At 38.9% G+C, this 20126-nt stretch overlaps 1 protein-coding gene across 1 annotated transcript; it reads right to left on the bottom strand.

The window, feature by feature from the left end:
- Positions 1–1200: 1200 nt before the first annotated feature.
- On the bottom strand, positions 1201–14824 carry mbtps2 (membrane-bound transcription factor peptidase, site 2). The gene is made up of 11 exons (XM_061064323.1): positions 14530–14824; positions 13367–13515; positions 12539–12677; positions 11619–11722; positions 10649–10776; positions 7270–7388; positions 6726–6906; positions 5603–5709; positions 4737–4938; positions 3855–3930; positions 1201–2278 (listed from the first exon to the last, which is right to left on the bottom strand). Exons 1-11 carry the CDS (start codon positions 14602–14604, stop codon positions 2056–2058), a joined length of 1503 nt encoding a protein of 500 aa, XP_060920306.1. The 5' UTR covers positions 14605–14824; the 3' UTR covers positions 1201–2055.
- Between the last annotated feature and the right edge of the window lie 5302 nt (positions 14825–20126).

Genomic DNA, 20126 nt, shown 5'->3' with positions numbered 1-20126 from the left:
TGCTGGGGAATATTAAATTAGAAAGGTGACGTCTCCCAAGAGGAAAATCACACATTCCTGTATGTGTCAGAGGCAAAGGAAGATCTTTCCAAGATGTAAAAAAAATCATCTTTTTCCAAGTATTGTTAGAAGTAAGAGATGTTGCATTATTATTGAGTTATGTTGAAAACACAGAGCATATAGGAAAACCAAATGAAATTCACTCTCAATTAATTACTCACTTGAATCAGTCTTTATAAGCTCGCTACACATTAAATTAAAAAATACAAATAAATGCACATTCAACTAAACAGCTGGTCTGTGGTTACCATGGACACAAACAAAGTAGCAAGAGTGCAGTAGAATTGTGTTGCTTGGCAACAGGCCATTTTTAATTATGTGAAACTAATTTAATTGGTGGAGGAAAATATTCTCATCAATTAGTTTTATTTTTCTGTTTTACTCTTTATGCTGGTCCTTACTTTATAAAAGCAAAAATCACACTTAAAGTTAACACGGTGTATTGAACATCAGCACTGCTGTGACTATCTTTGGCACCGGGTCTGCAGGACTACACTTAATCCTGAATCACAACACTTCTGATATTCAATACAATGTCACTCCCTCTCCCTACTCGTGATAGGTCAATTGCTTCTTCATTATCTGTTACAGCAGCTTTTTAATTACTCGGAAAAGAGTTACACTTTTTGACAATTTCAATAAAAAACACTGAACTCTGCTGTTACAGTGTGAAAACAAAATGTTGGAAGTTGTGCTTATAAATTCTGAACAGGGTTTCCTCTCTTATTTACAGAAACAGAAATCTTAGATTTCATGGCTCTCTGTATCCATTAGTGTCAGCCCTACAACGTGCAAACAGTTCAGCTAGCAGGACTACATTATTTCCCTCAAAAAGGTTAACATTTTTTGGATTTTTCTGACCCTGATGAAGGCGGAAAAAGCGTCCAATTCATTAATGAAGTTGCTATTTATGCTACTAGTGTTTTTTGACCTCTTCAAGCCCTTTCACTCTTCTTGCACGTTGTTAGTTGGTGAAATTGTGCCAGAAAATCCAGCTCTGCGTCATGATTTTTCAGACCCTCATGATCAGCAAAATCAACACCAAAACAGCTTTCCTATGTCCCAAAGTTTTCCATTTACACAAGTTGTGAGGTCGACGAACACAGCGCAATAAACGGAGTCAAAAACAAAACTAGTGAATAAACAGAACAAATCATTTTATTAACAGTTTGACAAGAAGGTCTTAAATAAAAATGAGTTGTTTATTCCATAGTTAGACGGAGCACAAACAGTAAGAAGCCAAAGAGAAAAGAATTTCTGAGAAAAAGTGGTAAAAGCTTTGTTCCAAACTTTTCCCCACTACAATCCCAGCGGTTGTAAAAGACACTTGACTTGACAGAAGAAACCTGTAGAAGGAAAAGATCGGAGTCCCTTTAGTGTATTATATGATGTGTGTATTTGGTAACTTTGAGGCTTTTCTTTTGAACTTGAATAATAGGTAGCAAGGCTTTCGTCAACAGTGATACGGAGTTGAGGGTTAAGGTATTTTTCAGCATTTGCTGATAAAAAAAAATGAAGGCTTCTTTAACTTCCATATATCTTGGATTCATTTTGTTCTCTTTGCAAACACACAGAAGCCAAAGCAGTCACAAAACAGCGCAGCTCCAGATCCCAGAACATCATAAACCGAGACGTTTTCTCTCAAACACCGACACAGTACAGACAATTCAATTTGGAAAGGAAGTGGAGTTTTTGTAAACAGTCATGTAGGACAAGTGCTTTACAGCAAGTGCATTGTTTGATTTGTGCTTTGAGCATATGGCTGCGACAAGGTGGAAGAAGGTTGTTGTTGTTGTTGTTGTTGTTGTTTTCCCTGGTGGTCCAGTGAAGCCTCAGAGGCAGAGCCACATTCTGCCTAACAGTCTCCACAAACTGATGTTCACAGTCTAACGGTCCACGCGTGTCAAACACATCCTGAGAGAACAACTCTCCCACCTCGTGGCGTTCCATTCATTTAGTCTTTGTCCTCCCTTTGGCCTTGGCTCTCCGCTGTGGCTACCGCGCTGTGACCATCCACAGGCCCAGAGCCACGTTGGCCGCCAGCAGGGCGCTGCCCGCCAGCAGCAGGAAAAAACCAATCAGCTCGCGCTTCTGACGGTCCGTTACTATTGTAACCAGCGTGGCCTCCAGCAGGGCGTTCAGCATCCACTGACCATCGAGAGCGAAACACGGCACTGAGTTTACTACGGCTAATGCACCGGAGAGGGACACCAGATATCTGAGGGACAGGAGGGTTAAGGGCAATAACACACAAACCACACACACATTTAAGTTTGACGCAACAACCAATCCAATTTTAACGACCTTAAAGTCAAAACCATCGACTAAGTTCAATGCTAATTTCATCTCGTGACTAGCGATCGGACGAACTCTTGATACACCAATTTACCGTCGTCCTGACTCGTCATACAATTGATGTTTTTATTAAAAGAAAACATTCTAAACTGTTAAAGACGTTATTGAGGGTAATGTGATCAGAAGTTGATTGGCAAAAGAAGAAATAGAAAGCTGAATATAAAAGAAGAAGACGGCAGGATAACGTGAGGTTAAGAGATGAAGTGATATAAGAGATCAAACTGAAAGTCAAACTGCAGTGAATAAATACATTAACATTTGTATTTTTTTAAAATTATTATTTCAAATTATTACACTAAAGTGAGAAAAATATTTCAGCAAAAAGTTATTACGTTGTGGGCTCAGCATCTTGTTACATTATCGACCAAATGTTACATTTTGGGTTTAATTAAAAAATTTTAAATTACATTTCGGGCTCTTACAGGCCGTTTAATAATCTCCGCTTAATCAGATCAGATCAGATCAGATATCTTGATGTAAGATTGTCTAGCAAAATATCAGTGAGGTTGGCATTTGAATAATGGCTTGGTCAATAGTTGACTCACTTTTTAAGGTGGTGTCAAGTGGCCATTCAAGGAACTGCTGTTGTTTTTTGTTTTTTTAAATCATGGCACTGGCTTGATTTTAACTTCTATTTTTATTTTTAATAATTATATTCCCGTCCCCTGTTTTCTGGAGCTGCTGTAATGCACAAATTTCCCCCACGGGGGATCAATAAAGTTTATCTTTATCTTTATCTTCAGACTGTGTAACCATAGGAAAAGGAATAACTTTCTCTTACAAACAATTAGCATAGGAATTTTAAAAGCACTATTGATCACTTTAATACTCTAAAAAAAATGTGTTGTAACAGCTTTACTTGGTCTGACATGACATGCATCTTATGTAGGTAACACCACCTCCATTCAACAGTCAACCAACACAACTTTTACAAACACACAACTGTGGTAACAAATACCAGAAAAGAAAACGTTGTTGCTGCAGCAGAGCTTCAATCAGGAAGGCTCACATCTGCATGAAATGAAGATTGCGTTCAGCTGATCATGCTCCGCCTTGGTCAGCTGAATGCATCTCTTCAGGCCGTCATCAGACTTGTGAAGTGCCTCTTGGCTGTGGGGTAAAAATGATTGGCTGCTCATCAAAAGCAGACTGTGATTCTGACATCACAGACATTAGAATATGGCTGCAGGCCCGATCACAGTTGTAATGATTTGTGGCCATTTTGAAGAAATGTAGTTAAATGTTCTGCACTGTGAGTCAGACGATGCTCTATCACCCAAGGTCATACATTACATGTCTGTCCTTTAAATAAATACATCATTTGTTTAGATTTGGCTAAGTGACTTTGACAGAGGAGCGGCGCTCACATTTCTAAAGCCAGCACCTCGCGCATCCATCACCTGATTACGTTCTGCAGCGCTTCACACATGAAAGGATACTTGCAGAAGGTCTCCAAGAAGACGGGCAGATCCAGGTGGAGGAAACCGAAGCGGGGGATGAAATTGGTCAGACTCACTGAGAAAAGACAAAAAAAAAAACACAGGATGTGTTACAGTCACAGGAGAATGTTTCAAACAAACTGTGTGTGTGTGGTTGTGGAGATCGGAGCCAGTCGGCACTTTTGTAACCCGGTGAAACGGCAGCAGACGACAGAGCGAGGCCTCTTCCTGCACAGTTAATGTCAGGCACTTAGGACTGGAGAGGCGGCTCAGAATAAACTGTAATTATATGAATATTACAGATGTCTCCTTCAAGTGTGGGAAAAAAGTATCTTGTTGACTCTTACACTGAAATGACAAGGTTTTCTTTTTTTGGGGAAAAGATAACTTTCAAAATAAGACTGCAAAATGCAAAATTCCTTGACAGTTGGTTTCCATGGCAACACGATGATGGAGGATGTTTAGATACAGGTTGGCAAGGGGAAAATGTGGTGATATCTTAATTTAATAATATATATAATGAATAGGGGATGTATGTAAACATTATTTTGGTTGCAAAAACTGAAAGTAAATCATGGTTATGTCGTTGGTGATGTGTGTGTCACTTTTTTTGTTTGGTCTGTTTTGTTTTGGGTTTGTGTGTGTGGGTTTTTTTTTATGTGGGTTGCTTGTTTTTTGTTGTTATATTTTCAAAAAAATAAAAAGAAATGACAAGGTTTAAGTAAAATGTAATTATTATTTATCACTTTGTTTAAGAAATCAGATACCAAACTTTTTCTTATTTTGGTGACTCCATGGTACCTAGCTTCACCTAAAACAAACCTCCTGATTCAACATACTAAAAGAATATCTGGAGTGAGTATGACACCACACGATACGTACCAGAGAACTGGAGGTGCGGCGGATACCCCACAAACAGCATGTGAGTGTTGGGCGGGTGAGTGACTCGGATGAAGCGAGTCTGGTTCTCCAGAGAGGGAGTGACGCAAATGCTCGCAGCGGCGTGGGTGTGAGCGGCGCAGTCTTCATTTGTACGACAAACGTGAGTGCCCGTCACCATCTTACGCACCGGCATGCAGGCGTACTGCAATCACAGGGTTACAGGAGGGAGGGGGGGGAAGAAGAATTATTACAGAAGGCATTGTCGGGGAAAAAAGCAGCTCAGAGTTTTTGACTTTTTCCAAATGTTTGATAACTCCCCGACTTTCTTTAGTTTTCTTTTGGGGTAGTGTTCTTATACTTCTATTATTCATAATGTATGAAGCACTGCCTGGCCTTGAGACAGACGGCCTCTCTACAACACATCTGGTTAGATATATTGATATTTTTTTACTTTTTTCAGGAGCCTGATTTATCTTACGAAGAACTGAATGTACTCAAAAGAAGATAACTATCATTGGCAAATCATAGATTCATATAAAAAGGACATTTAGTAGTACAGCTCTTTAATAATGAAGAATATAATGTTAAATTAGTATTTGTTATGTGTTTACAGTTCTTCTTTTTGTGTTCATTGTTTCATGTATTTATAAAAAGAACTAAATGGGGAAAAAAAAGGAAGTGAATCAAATAAAGGAAATAAAGGAAGGAATAAAAATATGTTTGACTGAGAAGGATGGAAAACCTGCTCACATGATGACGCAGTCACTAGCAGTCCCAGTGTGTGTGTGTGTGTGTGTGTGTGTGTGTGTGTGTGTGTGTGTGTGTGTGTGTGTGTGTGTGTGTGTGTGTGTGTGTGTGTGTGTAACCTCTCTGTCCCTGCTGTTCCTGCCCTCTGGGTTCATGTAAGAGAAACAGAGATCTGTCAGGCTGTTGTTGCTGCAGCAGTCCATCGTTCCATCCAGACGCTTAAAGGCTGGAGGAGAGACGGCGAAGGAGATAAATGAGTAAAAATAAAGAAGATTCATGGATGAGAGAGAGAGAGAGAGAGAGAGAGAGAAAACAAAACATGGCAAATCCAACAATAAAGCTCCATGTCACCGAGGTTTTCTTTTCCTCTGACTGTTAGTTTTGATCGAGTTGATAAGAAAAGGACGGAGTATCACACACTTATGACATAACTGAGATTATCCTGCCGAGTCCTGAAACGTCATCACCGCCTCAAACTGTGTTCTCAATTAACTAACCTCACTTTCTAACACACTGAAAGAATTTAAAATAACACCTGCTGGGGTGAAAAGGAGAAAGTCTGTACATGAGCTTCAGAAAATGATTTAATTCTCCCTTTGGGTTAGATAAAAAATAAGTCTGAATGATTAATACTTTTCTTAATAAATAATCTATAAAGTGATTTTGATTATTGTTCAGTGTTAAAATGTTTTAAAGATAAGTCAAATTATACTCTGGAGCGAAACAGTGCTGCCCTTTCATTTGAGTGTTTGGTCTGACCGACAAATCTAAAGCTGAAGATAACGACCTGTGTGTTATACATAAAAAACAAAAAGGTGGAAAATAAAAGAGGAAATCGTCACTTTTTAGACGCTTCAAGCTGAGAATATTTGACAATTTGTCACAATAAACACATACATGAATGCATACATACATAAATTAAAAACATTGAGTGGCTGCAGATTCATACTCTGCTCATTGAACATTCAGGTGATTGCACCTCTAAAAAAGAAATGTATTCTAATAAAACAGCTTCAGTGTTTGTACTTATCTGTTATGATGAAGTCTAGTTTATATCATGGGAATAATCAGAGACTTCAGATAAGCAACAAGAGCTTCAACTTATTACATTGAGCTCACTTACAGACAAAATTAAATAAAAGAAAAAATACATCCTATTATTACTCCACTATTTAAAATAATAATAATCTGTCTATAGTGATGTTTATAGAGGACCTTTGGGCGCCCTCTCTGCTCTCTCACCTCGTCCGTGGGCCCAGCTGGGCTGCAGGCCGATGACAGGGACGCAGTATCCTGTCTGCGGGGTGTAAGAGAGGCGAGACAGGCAGCTGCTCCAGTCCTCCACTCCCTTAACTGGACAGTTCTCCAGCCCCGTCACGATGTCCCCGACCGACAGACCCCGAGGACCGTCAGCCGCAGAGCCCTGCTCCAGAGGAGGACGCGGGGAGGAAAACATGAAGTGGTTAAAACTGGTCAACAAAAAGTGGAGATTGATGGTTTGAAACCTCTTATCTATTTGTTTGCTAACTACATAGTCTTAACATTAAACACCTTCAGCAGCCAACTGTAGAGGATTTAAAATATCATTTCATGCCCCGTTCACTTTGCCTCGATAAAACATCGATTACTGTGACATTGAAAACATGATTTAGTGCAAAAGGAGACTTCTTAAAGGACGGACAAACGATAGAGGCGTCAAGGATTCTCATGTGACGTTACCCCAAAGTCAAACAGGAAATGAACGTGTGTTTAACAGGTAATATATCAGGATAGAAGTAACATTCACCTGGATAACCTCGGTGACCAGCGCCCCGGCTCCGGTGTAGTACATAGGAAACAGGAAAACAGGCAACAGGAAGAGGAAGGCCAACGCTGCCACACACAGAACAAAGTTGTGCCACACTCCTGGAGAGAGAAAACAGAAACATGTACTTACTTTTCAATTGTGCGTTTTACGTTGGAGTTTTTAGGTTCATTTTTATGCCTTAAAGGAGCAATATGTAACTGTGACACCTAGTGTTCAAAATGGGTACTGCAGTCCAAATTCAAATCATTGAAGAGAGGAGTCTCGTCCCGCCCCCCTCCTCCCTAAAGTCGATGTGCACACAGGTTGCCGTGTCATGGACAGGGAAGCTTCAGTGTTTAGCCAGCTCTGCATCGCTCCTGAAACCTTTCTGCGTTTTCATTTTCAAAAGCATCTCCAACATTTATCTGAGTTTTACCACGTTTCTGGTCATGCAGCTTATCATAAAAAAAGGCTTTTTCGGTCGGGTAGAATCTGTTATATCTGAATCAGTTCCATCGCTGCAACACCTGTTGGTTTGTTGACAGAGAAGACAGCACTTCAACATAACATAACTGATGATATAGTAAAGTAATTTTATGATTTAATTAAGTAGATATCTAACATATTGCTCCTTTAAGATAAGTTCTAAAAATAACTTTTGAAAACCTAATTTGGGAACATTAGACAAAAATCTTAATTAAACCTGTCACGCTGATTTATGACAAAGGTGGGACTAATCTAATCTCATGTGCTCATCACATCGAAGCAAACCCGTAGAATTATGAACAATATTTTATATTCCTGCTGTTCTTTAAGTGCAAAGAGGACTACAACACAGCCTCTTGCTTTAAAAAAAAACAACCTGATGTACTACAGCCGTGTTGTTACAACAGTGTTGCATGGTGTCTCCATACTGTGTAGGATGTCGAGGAAAAACAGTAACCACCTCTCACTAAAAATAGGTCTCTATACCATCTGAATTATGCTAAATGAAACATTCAGTTGACCAAAACCACATCAGGGAAATGTGTCCCTGCCTCTCAAGGTCAAACCACACACTTTAAAAGCTTATTTTTCTGAGAAGGTTAAAAAAGAAAAAAGAAGAAATGTGGTGACAGGAGACAGCAGGAGGCAAAAGGCTAACCAAAGGAAGGAGGGAAGACAGGAGTAAGACAGTAGGATATATTCAATGCTCATTACTGCATCCAACTTAAAGAAAAACTACTTCCCCAAAGTTGTGAAACACGGACCTAAGGGTGCACACATTCTCCAAATTGACTTTTTACAGTTAACAGACTTTAAAGGTTGCATCACCTCTCAACAGGATTCATTAATAAGCATGTTATGTGAAAGAACCCGCTGCGTACAGAGCCGTCTCCACTGTGGACAGACAGAGAGAGACGGATAAATAAACTCAGCATGCCGTTATGTCACCACTCCCCTGATGGGAACAACATCTCTCTCTCTCTCGCTCTGTCGTGTTTGTCACATGGTTTGATTGGACGTCACGGTTCGGTGCCTGCAGCCGCCCAACCCAGTTATTTACTTGTCATAGTGAGCTGTGGAAAAGCCTTGAGGAATACGCTATCGAGGTTAGAGATGCAGATGGTTGTGGAGAAGCTCTGCAGCGCCCTCTGAAGGCTGCAACGAGTAACCAGAGAGTCCCAGTGTGTCATCTGTGTCCTGCTGTTATACACTCTGGCAGCAAACTGACACAAGAGTGTTTGCTGCGAGTTTGGAGTCTCAGAACAACAAATCATCCTGACATACATTTTTTTTCTGTTTGTTGAGTATAACTGGAATTCAACTGTCAAACATGCTGACACGGAGCATCAACCACGGACAGTTTGTGGGGCTTAAAAAGATGCTTTTTCTCAACAACAGTTTCGGTACTTTGTATGTTAAAAACATTAAATGTGTGTACAGAATCTAAAATATTTTATCCAGTAGCAATAGGTTATCATAAGAAGTAAAAATAGATATTTAATTAGTTGAAATTGTTAATTACCATGGTTTTGGCTCAAATTAGCACGTTTTAAGTCTTTGCCGGCTACATTCGTTTTTTCAGCTGTTTGGAAAATTAAAAAACGTATCTTAAACCGTAACAAACATTGATGGATCATCTTATTAGCTTAAAATGGTAGCATACTGCATTAGCGAGTAAGGTTTAGCATTAGCATTCCAAAAAAAAGCTTAATAACTTATTTAAAAGACTTGAACTGACAGTAAATCAGAACAAATACTTTTAAAGTTATCATTCCGCCAAACATTAGCATTAGCTTGTGATTACCCGCTAGCCTGGACATCATCTCTTGTTATTGTAATATTTATCGAGTGGTGGTGGAATCTACATATTGTATCTTTAAAGCAAAAAACTTTGGTATTTTTAGTCGTAGAATTTTTGATCACAGGTCTCTGAACTTGTAACAACAATATTTCTAAACTGAGGACCGTCTTCTACAGGGTACCTCCAAGAATTTGTATGGATTTAAAACCCAAGAAAGTGATGCGAGGGACGAGATTTGTGTGACATGAATGAATGGGACATATATTTATTTAATTATATATATATATATTTTGTTTTATTTTATGTGTTTTCTCTGTTGTGTCTTGGGATATAAAGGTAAATATCTCGTGTGATCCTGATTTCACTCTTGAAAAGTGTAACTAAGTTAAATGTTATGGTATTACTTTGGTTGATAAAACCTTGTAAGTATGACTGATGGAAAGCATGAAAGTAATAAAAATAATTATAAAAAAAAAAACAAGAAAGTGACTTTATGAATCTTCTAAACGTCATTAAGGAGGTTACAAATGTGAGCATTGTGTATTCACAGTACTGGCTCGTTTTAAAAGAATGGAAAGAGCTTAAAAACCATACAGTCCAATAATAACCCGGCTTTATTACAACATTTATTCTTATTTCTATGAAATCCTTTCTCATAGTTGCAAAAGTCCTTTCAACTGTTGTCTAATCACAGCTTTTCAAAATTCTTCTAGACCAACCTGCACTGAAAATAATCACTTTAACTGGCCCTGACTGATGTCTCCTACAGGCCACCGTAGGAAACATTTATCATCACATTCGAGCGTGAATAACTGCCAGCCCCAGCAATCAGTCTATTAAGATCTAATTTTCTTAATTGCAGAGTGAAATGATTTGATGTGAAGCAGCTGTCTGCTGTTCAGACATTAACGACCTCAGTGTGACCTTCACTGGTGACACAGAAACAAGTTTCTAACAGAATGCTTCAAATCCCTGTGATTAACAGCTGTGATCACATTAGCAGGAGAAAAAAAATAACAATCAGGATTATTGCCTCCGCTGTACGGAGTGATTGAAACATCAGTAAAAGAATACATTTTAAAAAAGGCTTACCGGCACAGAAGATGCGGAGCTGCTGAGTGGGGGACACGAGGTTGAGGTGTGTGGTGAACAGGTCCACGAACGCACCGGGATACACCACAAACACAAACATGCCGAAGCCGTTCACTCGCACCTGCTCCCTGTTGGGGTCAGAACATTTGGTAAAACAGAGCCCAAAAAATGTCCAGGAAAAGAGAACATTAAAAGCCCTAACATGACCAGCATATTATCAGTGATAAGATCCTACATAAACACACCAATACAGACTTTTACAGATGTTTAGAAAAGGTATTTAAGCGACCTCTTTCACACTGTCTGAATAAGCTGCCGATGTATTTCTGCAGTTTGGACAGCGTCACCTTTGCTCTGTAGGAGACATTTATGTACCTTTTTCCATTTTCATGAGATGCCAAACAGAGCTAAAGAGATATAGTTTTTTTAAAGTTTTTGTTTTTTGTTTGATACTAAGATCATTAAAAAAAACTGAGATTGTGTCATTATAAAAACATTTGATAAGGGAAAATATTGAAGTATTCAACATTTTTACCGCCTCAATAGAGTCACAGTACTGAATTGTTGCTAAAATTCACAAGATCAATTAATATAACATCTACTGTTATGTCAGATGTGTGACCAAGCATGTGTACATAGGAATTATTTATTCACATGTTAACTGTAGTTTGGACACAACATTACTTTATTGATCCCAAACTGGGAAATTGTGGCGTTACAGCAGCAGGTTATCCAAACACACAATATGAGCAAAAAAACACAATATTAACAAATTTAAACACAATATAATATTAAATATAAAGTAAATAAGCATTAAAAATATGAAAACTAAGAATGGGAATATATACAACCAGGATTTAACTAAGCACCTTCTTCTGTTTTTTCACAAACTCAAACTGGTTCCGTTTTCCTCTCCTATTTTCCATTTGGATGCTTTTTCCTTCTGTGTGTTTTTGTGTTTGTGTTTTACCTCAGTGCTGCCACGGCGTGGCCAAGCTCATGTATGACACCGCTGAGCAGCAGGGCGATGAAGAAGTAGGCCAGCTGACTGGTGGGCAGATTGACTCCCGGGACCTGAAGTCACACACATGAGCAGAGAAGAAGAAACATGACAGTGACTGACACAGAAACACAACAAGGGCTCCAACAGTTACTGTGAATGGAGCAACAACTTGTTGCCTTTATTATATCAACCATGCAGTTATTTTATCACCTTTTTTTTATAGAACATTAAGTTGAGCTAGAAATTCTTCGGTTTCTCTCTTTTTATGAACTGTTCCATGTTCTCCTGAAGCCGAGCGTTTCTGTGTGGTCTGCACTTTTCCTCCCACACCGAGCGGTGAGCTGCATTTTTCTGCAGCTCCCAGCTGAATACTGGCTTATAAATGTCCTTCTAATAGCTTCCCATGAATCACATACAGTGATCCACTGGGGATAGTGCTCACATTAATGCACGGCTATCTGACACCTCGATGAATAAAAAACTGAGAACAGGAGAAAAAAAAAAATCCTGGAGATAAAAAAAAAAAAAAAAAAGGCCCTTCACATAATTGGGGGCATTTTTTCCGCCCCCTCATTTGAATATTACAAGCTTAGTGTGAACTTTCAAGGACATTAAAAGCTCTAAACTCCACTTAATCTGCGGCCCTGTGCACTGGAGAGAGACTCACAACGCTGTAAAAAACTCATTTAAATGAATATATCAGCAGAAGAGCCAAATGTCTGTCTTTGATTTTTAACAAGAGCAGCCTCAAGCATATTTTCTTGTTGAAAGGCGATGCTGAAACCTGCAGACAAACCCCTCCTCTATGTACTGTAAAATACAGTTCAGAACGCCTGCTGTGCATGTATTAATAAAGATTATAAATGTCCAGTTCTGTGTGTACGTACCACCACCTGCAGCGCCTGCTGACCTCCCATGCGAGGGTTATTTGTGGTCATCTGAGCGAGCGTCTGCTGCAGCGTCCTTATCAGCAGCACCACAGAGCCCACCATGGCAACAATACCGAACACCAGACCACCGTTGAACCTAGAAGAGTAGCAGAATTTAACAATATGGAAAGTATTTCAAGCAATTTGATTTACCCCGTGGGCCCTGAGAGATGTGTTGAATGAATCTGAAAACAGAATAAAGGTTCAGATGCAGAAAAGGTGACAGAGGAAAAAGCCAAACAATACGTGATGAGTTAGAAAGTTAAGCAGCTTTACAATGAAATACTTAAGACCCTGAGTGATATTTTATGTTGTAGTTTTATTAACGGCTTGATAGGAATCAAATAATTCCAGTACTGGTACTCTAAGTTGATTGATAGGGTTTTTATAAAAGAAACAACATTGGATAAATACCAAGCCGTATTTGTCTGAATAAATTAAACATGATCTTAAACTATTTAAAAACTATTTTGTTTTCACATTTTTTTTGTATTTGTTTTTTTTTTTATCAATTTCTATGTGATGCATTATCTTTGATCTTAAACCCTGGAGTATCTTATAATGTCAGGACCTCTTCTGTCACGTGTTTAATTATTGTTTTTTGTTTGGATTATTTTCTATAAAGTGAATTTAAAAAGAAGTTTAACACTAAAGCATCTTGTAGTTTAAGATGACCATCTGGAAATCCCTCCAAAAAACACGAGGCTACTTTAATCAGCAGGAATATAGAAGTGTGAACAAGTGAAGACATGACGCAGAAACACTTCAGGTTCAGTAATTCCTCACCAAATGTAGAGGGCTCGAGGGTTGATGCGGGCGCAGTACGCAAACAGCCGGTTGAACATGGTGGTCTGCCATCTCAGATGGAAAGGAGACAACATCAGCCCTCGGCTCGCCAACCATGACTCGTAGCTGATCCGATGCTTCGCTGACGACTGAGCAAAAAAAAAAAAAAAAAAGAGAAAAAGATCCAGAAGTTAACTGTGTGAGAGCACTGACTTTTTATCACAACTGAAGTTCTTAACGGATAAATAAAGTTATTTCAATCTGAATGTTATGCATCAGAATAATACCATATGTGTAACCCTGTTCTCTCTCGTTCTCTCTCTCCATGATTCTCCCTCCTCCCTCTACCTGCTGCACACCTGACAGAACAGAAATGCACAGAGGAGTTATTGTTCCCGATTTGTAAGTTGTTACTGTATCCTCCCAATCCAGTTTTTTTCTCGGGCATGTTCAGATTGCTGGGCTTTGTTACTTCAGTTTTGGCTTGAGACCACAAGCGGTCTTATTTTAGATCTTTTATCTTGCCATCTTGGCCTCTTCCCATCTTCAGTCCTTTTTGTTTCTTTATTAATCTGTGATTTGTTTTTTTGGAAGGGCATGACGATGATTTCTGTTCAATAAAGCTCGGGGTTAAAAGTGAAATCTGTATGTTTTTTCTCTCTGTGTTGAGCCTTGCTGACATTATTTACTTTTGTGAAGGAGGCCGTAACAATCCTCTTTTTTAATGTTTCTTTTTTACTGTCTCACTAACCTTTTAATGTCTTGTGTGAAACACTTTGCATTAATTTGTTGCTAAAAAAAATGTGCTGAATAAATAAACGTGACTGTGTTGCCTTAATAGAGACTTTAAAGACTTTACACTTTATTTTAAATGTGTTAATGCTAAACTAGCTGAAAAGCTGTGGTCACACTTTCCTGCATTTATTATTATTATTATTCATTATCAACATTCAAATGTGTCTCCTGTGGGTTCCTATGAAAAACAGATCTTTGATAATTCCAGGAAATAGTTCCTGCAGGTGAATATAAGTGGGAGATAAAGCGCCCCCCCCCCCAAATCAAAACAAAGTGTGTCGTGAGGCTGTTGTAGTATCTTATTAAGGTGAGTTTCTTGTTTTTCTTTTCCCTGTGTGTCAGCTGTGACATGAACACCTTTGTCTCACCTTCAGCAGTGTGTCGGCGAGGTAGACGGAACACCAGACTGCCATCACACACACCAGCAGAGGAACAGGGATCATGGTGCGTCAGAGGACTCTCCTCACACAGAAGAAATCAATCCGCCCGGTCTCCATCACTCCCTCCGCGCCGCTCTTTATCACTCCGCTATCAGCCGTCACTCATCTCTTAGCACTACGTTAAAATGTGGAAAGTAAATTCCTGAATACAAAGGACTTGTTGTCAAAGATGCGCCGCTCCGCATGAAAACAACCGTCAGCACTCTGCAGCAAACTTCCGGGTTGCTTCTTCTTCTTCTTTGGGTTTTAGTGGCAGCTGGCATTCAAGAAGTTGCATTACTGCCATCTGCTGGATATAACATTAACTCCACCACTAGCTTAGATTCACTTCTCAATAGATAATTAAATTAGGCATCTTCGACCTCTCCCTCTTCATTACAATCCAGATTATTTTCTGATCCCTCCAGTTTGAGTCCAGCTCTCTCCATACATCATGTTATACCTTTATGTTTGTCTATCTATCTATCAATCTAGAATAGAATAGAATAGAATTACTTTATTCATCCCAAACTGGGAAATTGTGGCGTTACAGCAGCAGGTTTGTCCAAACACACAATATGAGTAAAAAACACAATATTAGCAAATTTAAACACAATATAATATTAAATACAAAGTAAATAAGCAATAAAAATATCAAAACTAAGAATGTGAATATATACAACCAGGATTTAACTTAACATTACTAGTCTTAAATATGAAAGATTAAATGTAAATGTGCAAAAACAGAGTAGTAAATGGACAGTATTGACACAAGTTAAAGTGCATGAGTGTAGACATATTATCAGCAGAAACTATTCAATATAACGGCGAGTAGACAGACAAATGAAGTGAACTAAACATATATAATATATATATAATATTACATTATAACATTATATAACATTATATTATTTTATAATATTAACATTATTATATAACATTATACAACATTATATAACATTAACTCCACCAGCTTAGATTCAGTTAATAGATAATAGATTTGGCATCTTGGGCCTTCATTACAATCCAGATTATTTTCTGATCCCTCCAATTTGAGTCCAGCTCTCTCCATATATCATGTTCTGCCTTTATGTTTGTCTATCTATCTATCTATCTATCTATCTATCTATCTCTCTATCTATCTCTCTATCTATCTATCTATCTAACTATCTATCTATCTATCTATCTATCTATCTATCTATTTATCTATCTATCTATCTTGAATATTTTCTACAGGTTATAAGCACATATATATAATATCTTTGAGTGAGTAAGGATCTGAGTATCAGCGTTTCATCATAATCAATAACCATAGGCGCGGTCTGGTAGCCAAGTGGTTAGTGCCTACGCCCCATGTACGGAGGCTATAGTCCTCCAAGCAGGCTGCCCAGGTTCAAATCCGACCTCTGGCCCCTTTCTCGCATGTCATTTCCCCACTGTCTCTCTCATCGATTTCTGACTCTGTCCACTGTCCTCTCTCTAAATAAAGACAAAAGCCATGAAATAGTCATAAAGCCTGTTTCATATATTTCCTCAATAATGTGAAATATCAACTTGTGATTCCAATAGTTTAACAAAAACGTGTTAACTAAATCATTCTCTATGCATCTGTGGAAAGACAAGTCACAGGCTGTGAACCAAAAAAGTCTAATTCCAATAAATGTAAATACATCACATTTATTAAGCTCCACAGATCCCAAATCTCTTACAACCAGAAATGTTGATATCCACCAAACTTGACTACTTTATTTCAAGAAAGTTTAAATTTACCAGAAGAAAAAATACATTCTTTGCACAGACTTTACAAAGAGAACCTGAAGGCAGCACTATGCTTGTCTAAATGGAGCTCAAAACAATCGATCAGGGTTCCCAGAGCTGCTTTGGCTTTTAGCTGCACTGATAAAAAATGAGAGCGTGGGTCTGGATATGAGGTTTCATACATCCAAAAGGTCAGGAAAGTAAAAGGACACTGATAAATGTTGATGGTCTGATTCAGTCGCGACAAGAAAACCAGCTCCCGGTCTGACTCATTGAGCCATAAACAGGACCGAGGAAACATAAAACTGCTTGTGGATGAAGCTTCACGTGTTGATGCCAGTCCAGTAATGTTGTGACCATTCAGTGTCTCACAGATCCTCTCAGTATATTGTATCCCAGTGACAAATGTTTGGATTCATTTCTCATTATGTATGCTACAAGTAACTTAACTCCCATCTCTTTACTCACCTCAGTCAGTCAGAAAGATTCTTCAGAATGAAGTGAAATATTTGTGTCTTCTCTCTGTTGTTGGAGTGACAACATGAGCAGCTTGAGCAGACGCACAGGGCGATGCCCTCATGTTCATGTGACCCCCCCAACTCCAGTTTTGTGCCAAGCAAACACTAACAGCTGACTGGCAACAAGAAGAACTAACTATAGTGCAGCGAAAACAATTATTTGATCTCTGATTAAGTCAGCAGGAGGACTCATCTTTCAGCCGACTTGTCATTTCTTTTACTTTCATCATCACGTGGCTGCATTTTTTTATTGACTTTTTAAAACACTAACATCCAAATACAGCTTTTCCAACTTAAACCAAAGGCCAAGATGTAATGGAAAAATGTATTAAAGATACAAAAAGCAAATAATAAGTAAATAATCAATAGGCTTCAAAAGTGAGCTCCAGAAACCAATTGGTGATGTCACTGAGACTACGTCCATGTTTTATACATTGTAAGGGTTGAGCGCGTTCAATTGTTGTTGTTTTTTTGGGTGATTGTTGAAATATGATGCTCCACAAGTCTTTTTGGACTAATGCTGTTCTTAATTTCTCTCTCTCCCAATTCTTCCAGTGCCCTCTGACCTCCTGTTACTGTGGTGTCATTTTCACCCATACAACAGCATTTTTTTAGCAGCTAATTCAGTGAGTCCTGCCTTGATATTTTGTTATTAGCCAAGCAGCTAACCACAGAACTTCAGAAACAGAGATGCCAAAGTCATGGTTTATAGGTTATAAACAATAAAGACAGTCAGTGATGAAGCTGTAAAAGGTTGGGCTGTCCCTGCCAACAGGTGAGACCAGTGCATGTGTGCGTATGTTGGTTGAATTTGCATAGTCTGAACTACATAACAAGCCTCCATTTGAGTTGGTCATTTTACTACTTGGTCATGAAGAAGATAAGTATCACAGGAGAGACTCTACAGGATCCTGGTGGTTTGATACAATGAAGGTGGACAACTTGATGAGCGGAAACGCTGCATGAGAGAAAGGTGAGTTCACACGCCTCAAGAGATGTCAAATGAACAGATGAGAAAACACAACTCAAGATAGAAACAAAAAAACACACTGTCAGGCGGATAACTCATTCTGCTTCTCTCCTAATGACTCGGATTCTGCTCAGGGAGGAGTCTCGTGTGTCTCCGAGCCAATCAGGGCGAGCGGAAACAGGTCAGGTAGCTGAAGAGGACCTCAGAGAGCGAGCAGGCCGGGCAGAGCAGCCACGCACGTCAGGAGGTAAGAGAGCGCACACACATTCACACACACACACACACACACACACACACACACACACACACTCACACCTTTAACTCTGGGAGATCACAGCTCCCTTCTGGGCCTGTCGATGTGCATCAGTGTTTAAATGTTGATATACCAGCATGATCACTTATGTGTGTGTATAAGCGTGTGTGTGTTTGAGTGTCAGAGCAGAAATAGGGCAGTGCCATTTTAGTCACAAAGATGAGCAGGAGTGTTTTGAGGACTCAAGTGTCTGAGTTTGATGAAGATGCATGTAAGCAGACCTGTACCTGGTCCCATGTTTCCCTCAATAACAACTATTACTTTAATTATCTTAAAACCATTTTAAGAAGATTGTATATTCATATTAACATGTGTGATTAGAAGCAGATATTTATGTCGTTTAAATGTGTCATTCTTAAATGTTTTTTTTGGTCCTGCGGTTCAATTCTCGAAGTAACATTGAATTGTAACTACATCTTAAAAATCCTAATAAGGTGTGCCAAATGTAGAACCACACTTGTCTGCAAACAAACCTTTGAATGTGTTTGACTGTTTGCTTAAAGTTAAGTCTATCAGGTAAATGATTTCCATCAATGGAAATTCTACTACAATTAGAACTTAATGCAAATTGGAGAGGTTCAAATGAGGTACTCGCCGTGTCAATATAAGTATCAGATAATTTTTTAGGCAGGCAGTATTGTGTCTTGGTATTTCATGCTTAAAGGAAGAATGTGCGACTTTGTAATCCAGTAGATGTCGCGCTTGATTACCTATATGAAACCAAAACAAACCGCCTTAAAGTGAAGCCTCCACTCTCCTCCAGCGACACACCACAAACCCCCCTCTCCTCTCATTTGCACAAAGGAGTTATCGATTAGAATGCACCATAATCAAGCGCCATTAAAGGCTTTATATGCGATTTTTCACACTTAAATATAAATCAAGTATATCCTCTGAAAATAACTCTGTGAGTCATGACTGTCTACAATGGGTGTAACACCCGAGTCCCACTGTCTGTGATGTTTTCAGAGTTTTCAGAGTCCTATCTTCAGTTTGTTTACATCGCCCGGACGGCCGGCTGACTCCTCCCCTCGTGTATAAAAGTTGTTTAATTGAGGGACTAGAGAAAAGAAGAATAACATACTGTACTCACTGCTTAACTGTGTTTCTAGATCACGCTCATTTCAGGTAAATTTACATGCAGTGTGAAGATACGAGCATAATAAAGATCGCTAGCATTAGCATGCTAACACAACAATGCAGCGCAAGTTGTTTTGGTTTCATGCTGGTGCTCAAGGGCGACATCTGCTGGATCAAAAAATCGCATATAAAGCCTTTAAGCACAAGCGGCAGACAAAATTGTCCTTTGCTAGAGCTGCAATTACCTGTGGCCTGCCTTGTTGTGTTAGCGTGCTTATGTTAGCATGCTTATGTTAGCCTGTAGCTCCACACTGCATGTAAAGTGATAGAGAATGACCGTGATCTGAAGCGATGAGACATCCAAATAAGCAGTGAGTAGGCTATGTTATTTGACTTTTCTCTAGTACCTCACGCAAGGGGATGAGCTGGCTGGCTGGCTGGCCGTCCCGTCCATGTAAACATGATGTAAATACGGCTAAGACAACAACACAGCCATCATGACTCTCACTTCTCACTCATAGACAGTCATGACTCAGAGAGACATTTACACAGGATACTTGATTTCTGATATATTTATGTATAAAATGTGGCACATTCTTACTTTAAATGCCCTAATTTCTGAATGAAGTTCGGTCTGCAGCTAATTAATTTCCCTTGATGTTGCATGGAAACTGTAAGGAAAGGTTTAAATCAATGACCACATTTGTTTAGGTATTTATGTGTTTCATGCTTATATGTTTTATTTTCTGAATGGAGTTTGGTCTAGAAGGTTAAAAATAATCCTCTCAGTGGAACCAAAAGTAAAAAGATGTTCAAATCAAGGACTGTACTTCTTATTATCTACTGCATGTACATTACGTTTTGGAGTGTTTCCTTCTTAAATGCTTGTTTTTCTGAATGGGGTTTG

Source organism: Labrus mixtus, chromosome 19, assembly GCF_963584025.1.
Source record: "Labrus mixtus chromosome 19, fLabMix1.1, whole genome shotgun sequence".
Taxonomy (NCBI): Eukaryota; Metazoa; Chordata; class Actinopteri; order Labriformes; family Labridae; genus Labrus; species Labrus mixtus.
The sequence above is the reverse complement of the archived record's forward strand: the minus strand, read 5'-3'. Positions and strand labels throughout refer to the sequence as shown.

What these genes read in the sequence shown, in the direction of transcription:
- mbtps2 (XM_061064323.1), bottom strand. Translation starts at nt 14,604, where the DNA reads ATGATCCCTGTTCCTCTGCTGGTGTGTGTGATGGCAGTCTGGTGTTCC. An exon ending in CACGCCGTGGCAGCACTGAG is followed by an intron (nt 10,777 to 11,618) that starts GTAAAACACAAA and finishes TGACCCCAACAG; the next exon opens with GGAGCAGGTGCGAGTGAACG. An exon ending in CAGCTGGGCCCACGGACGAG is followed by an intron (nt 5,710 to 6,725) that starts GTGAGAGAGCAG and finishes TCTCTCCTCCAG; the next exon opens with CCTTTAAGCGTCTGGATGGA.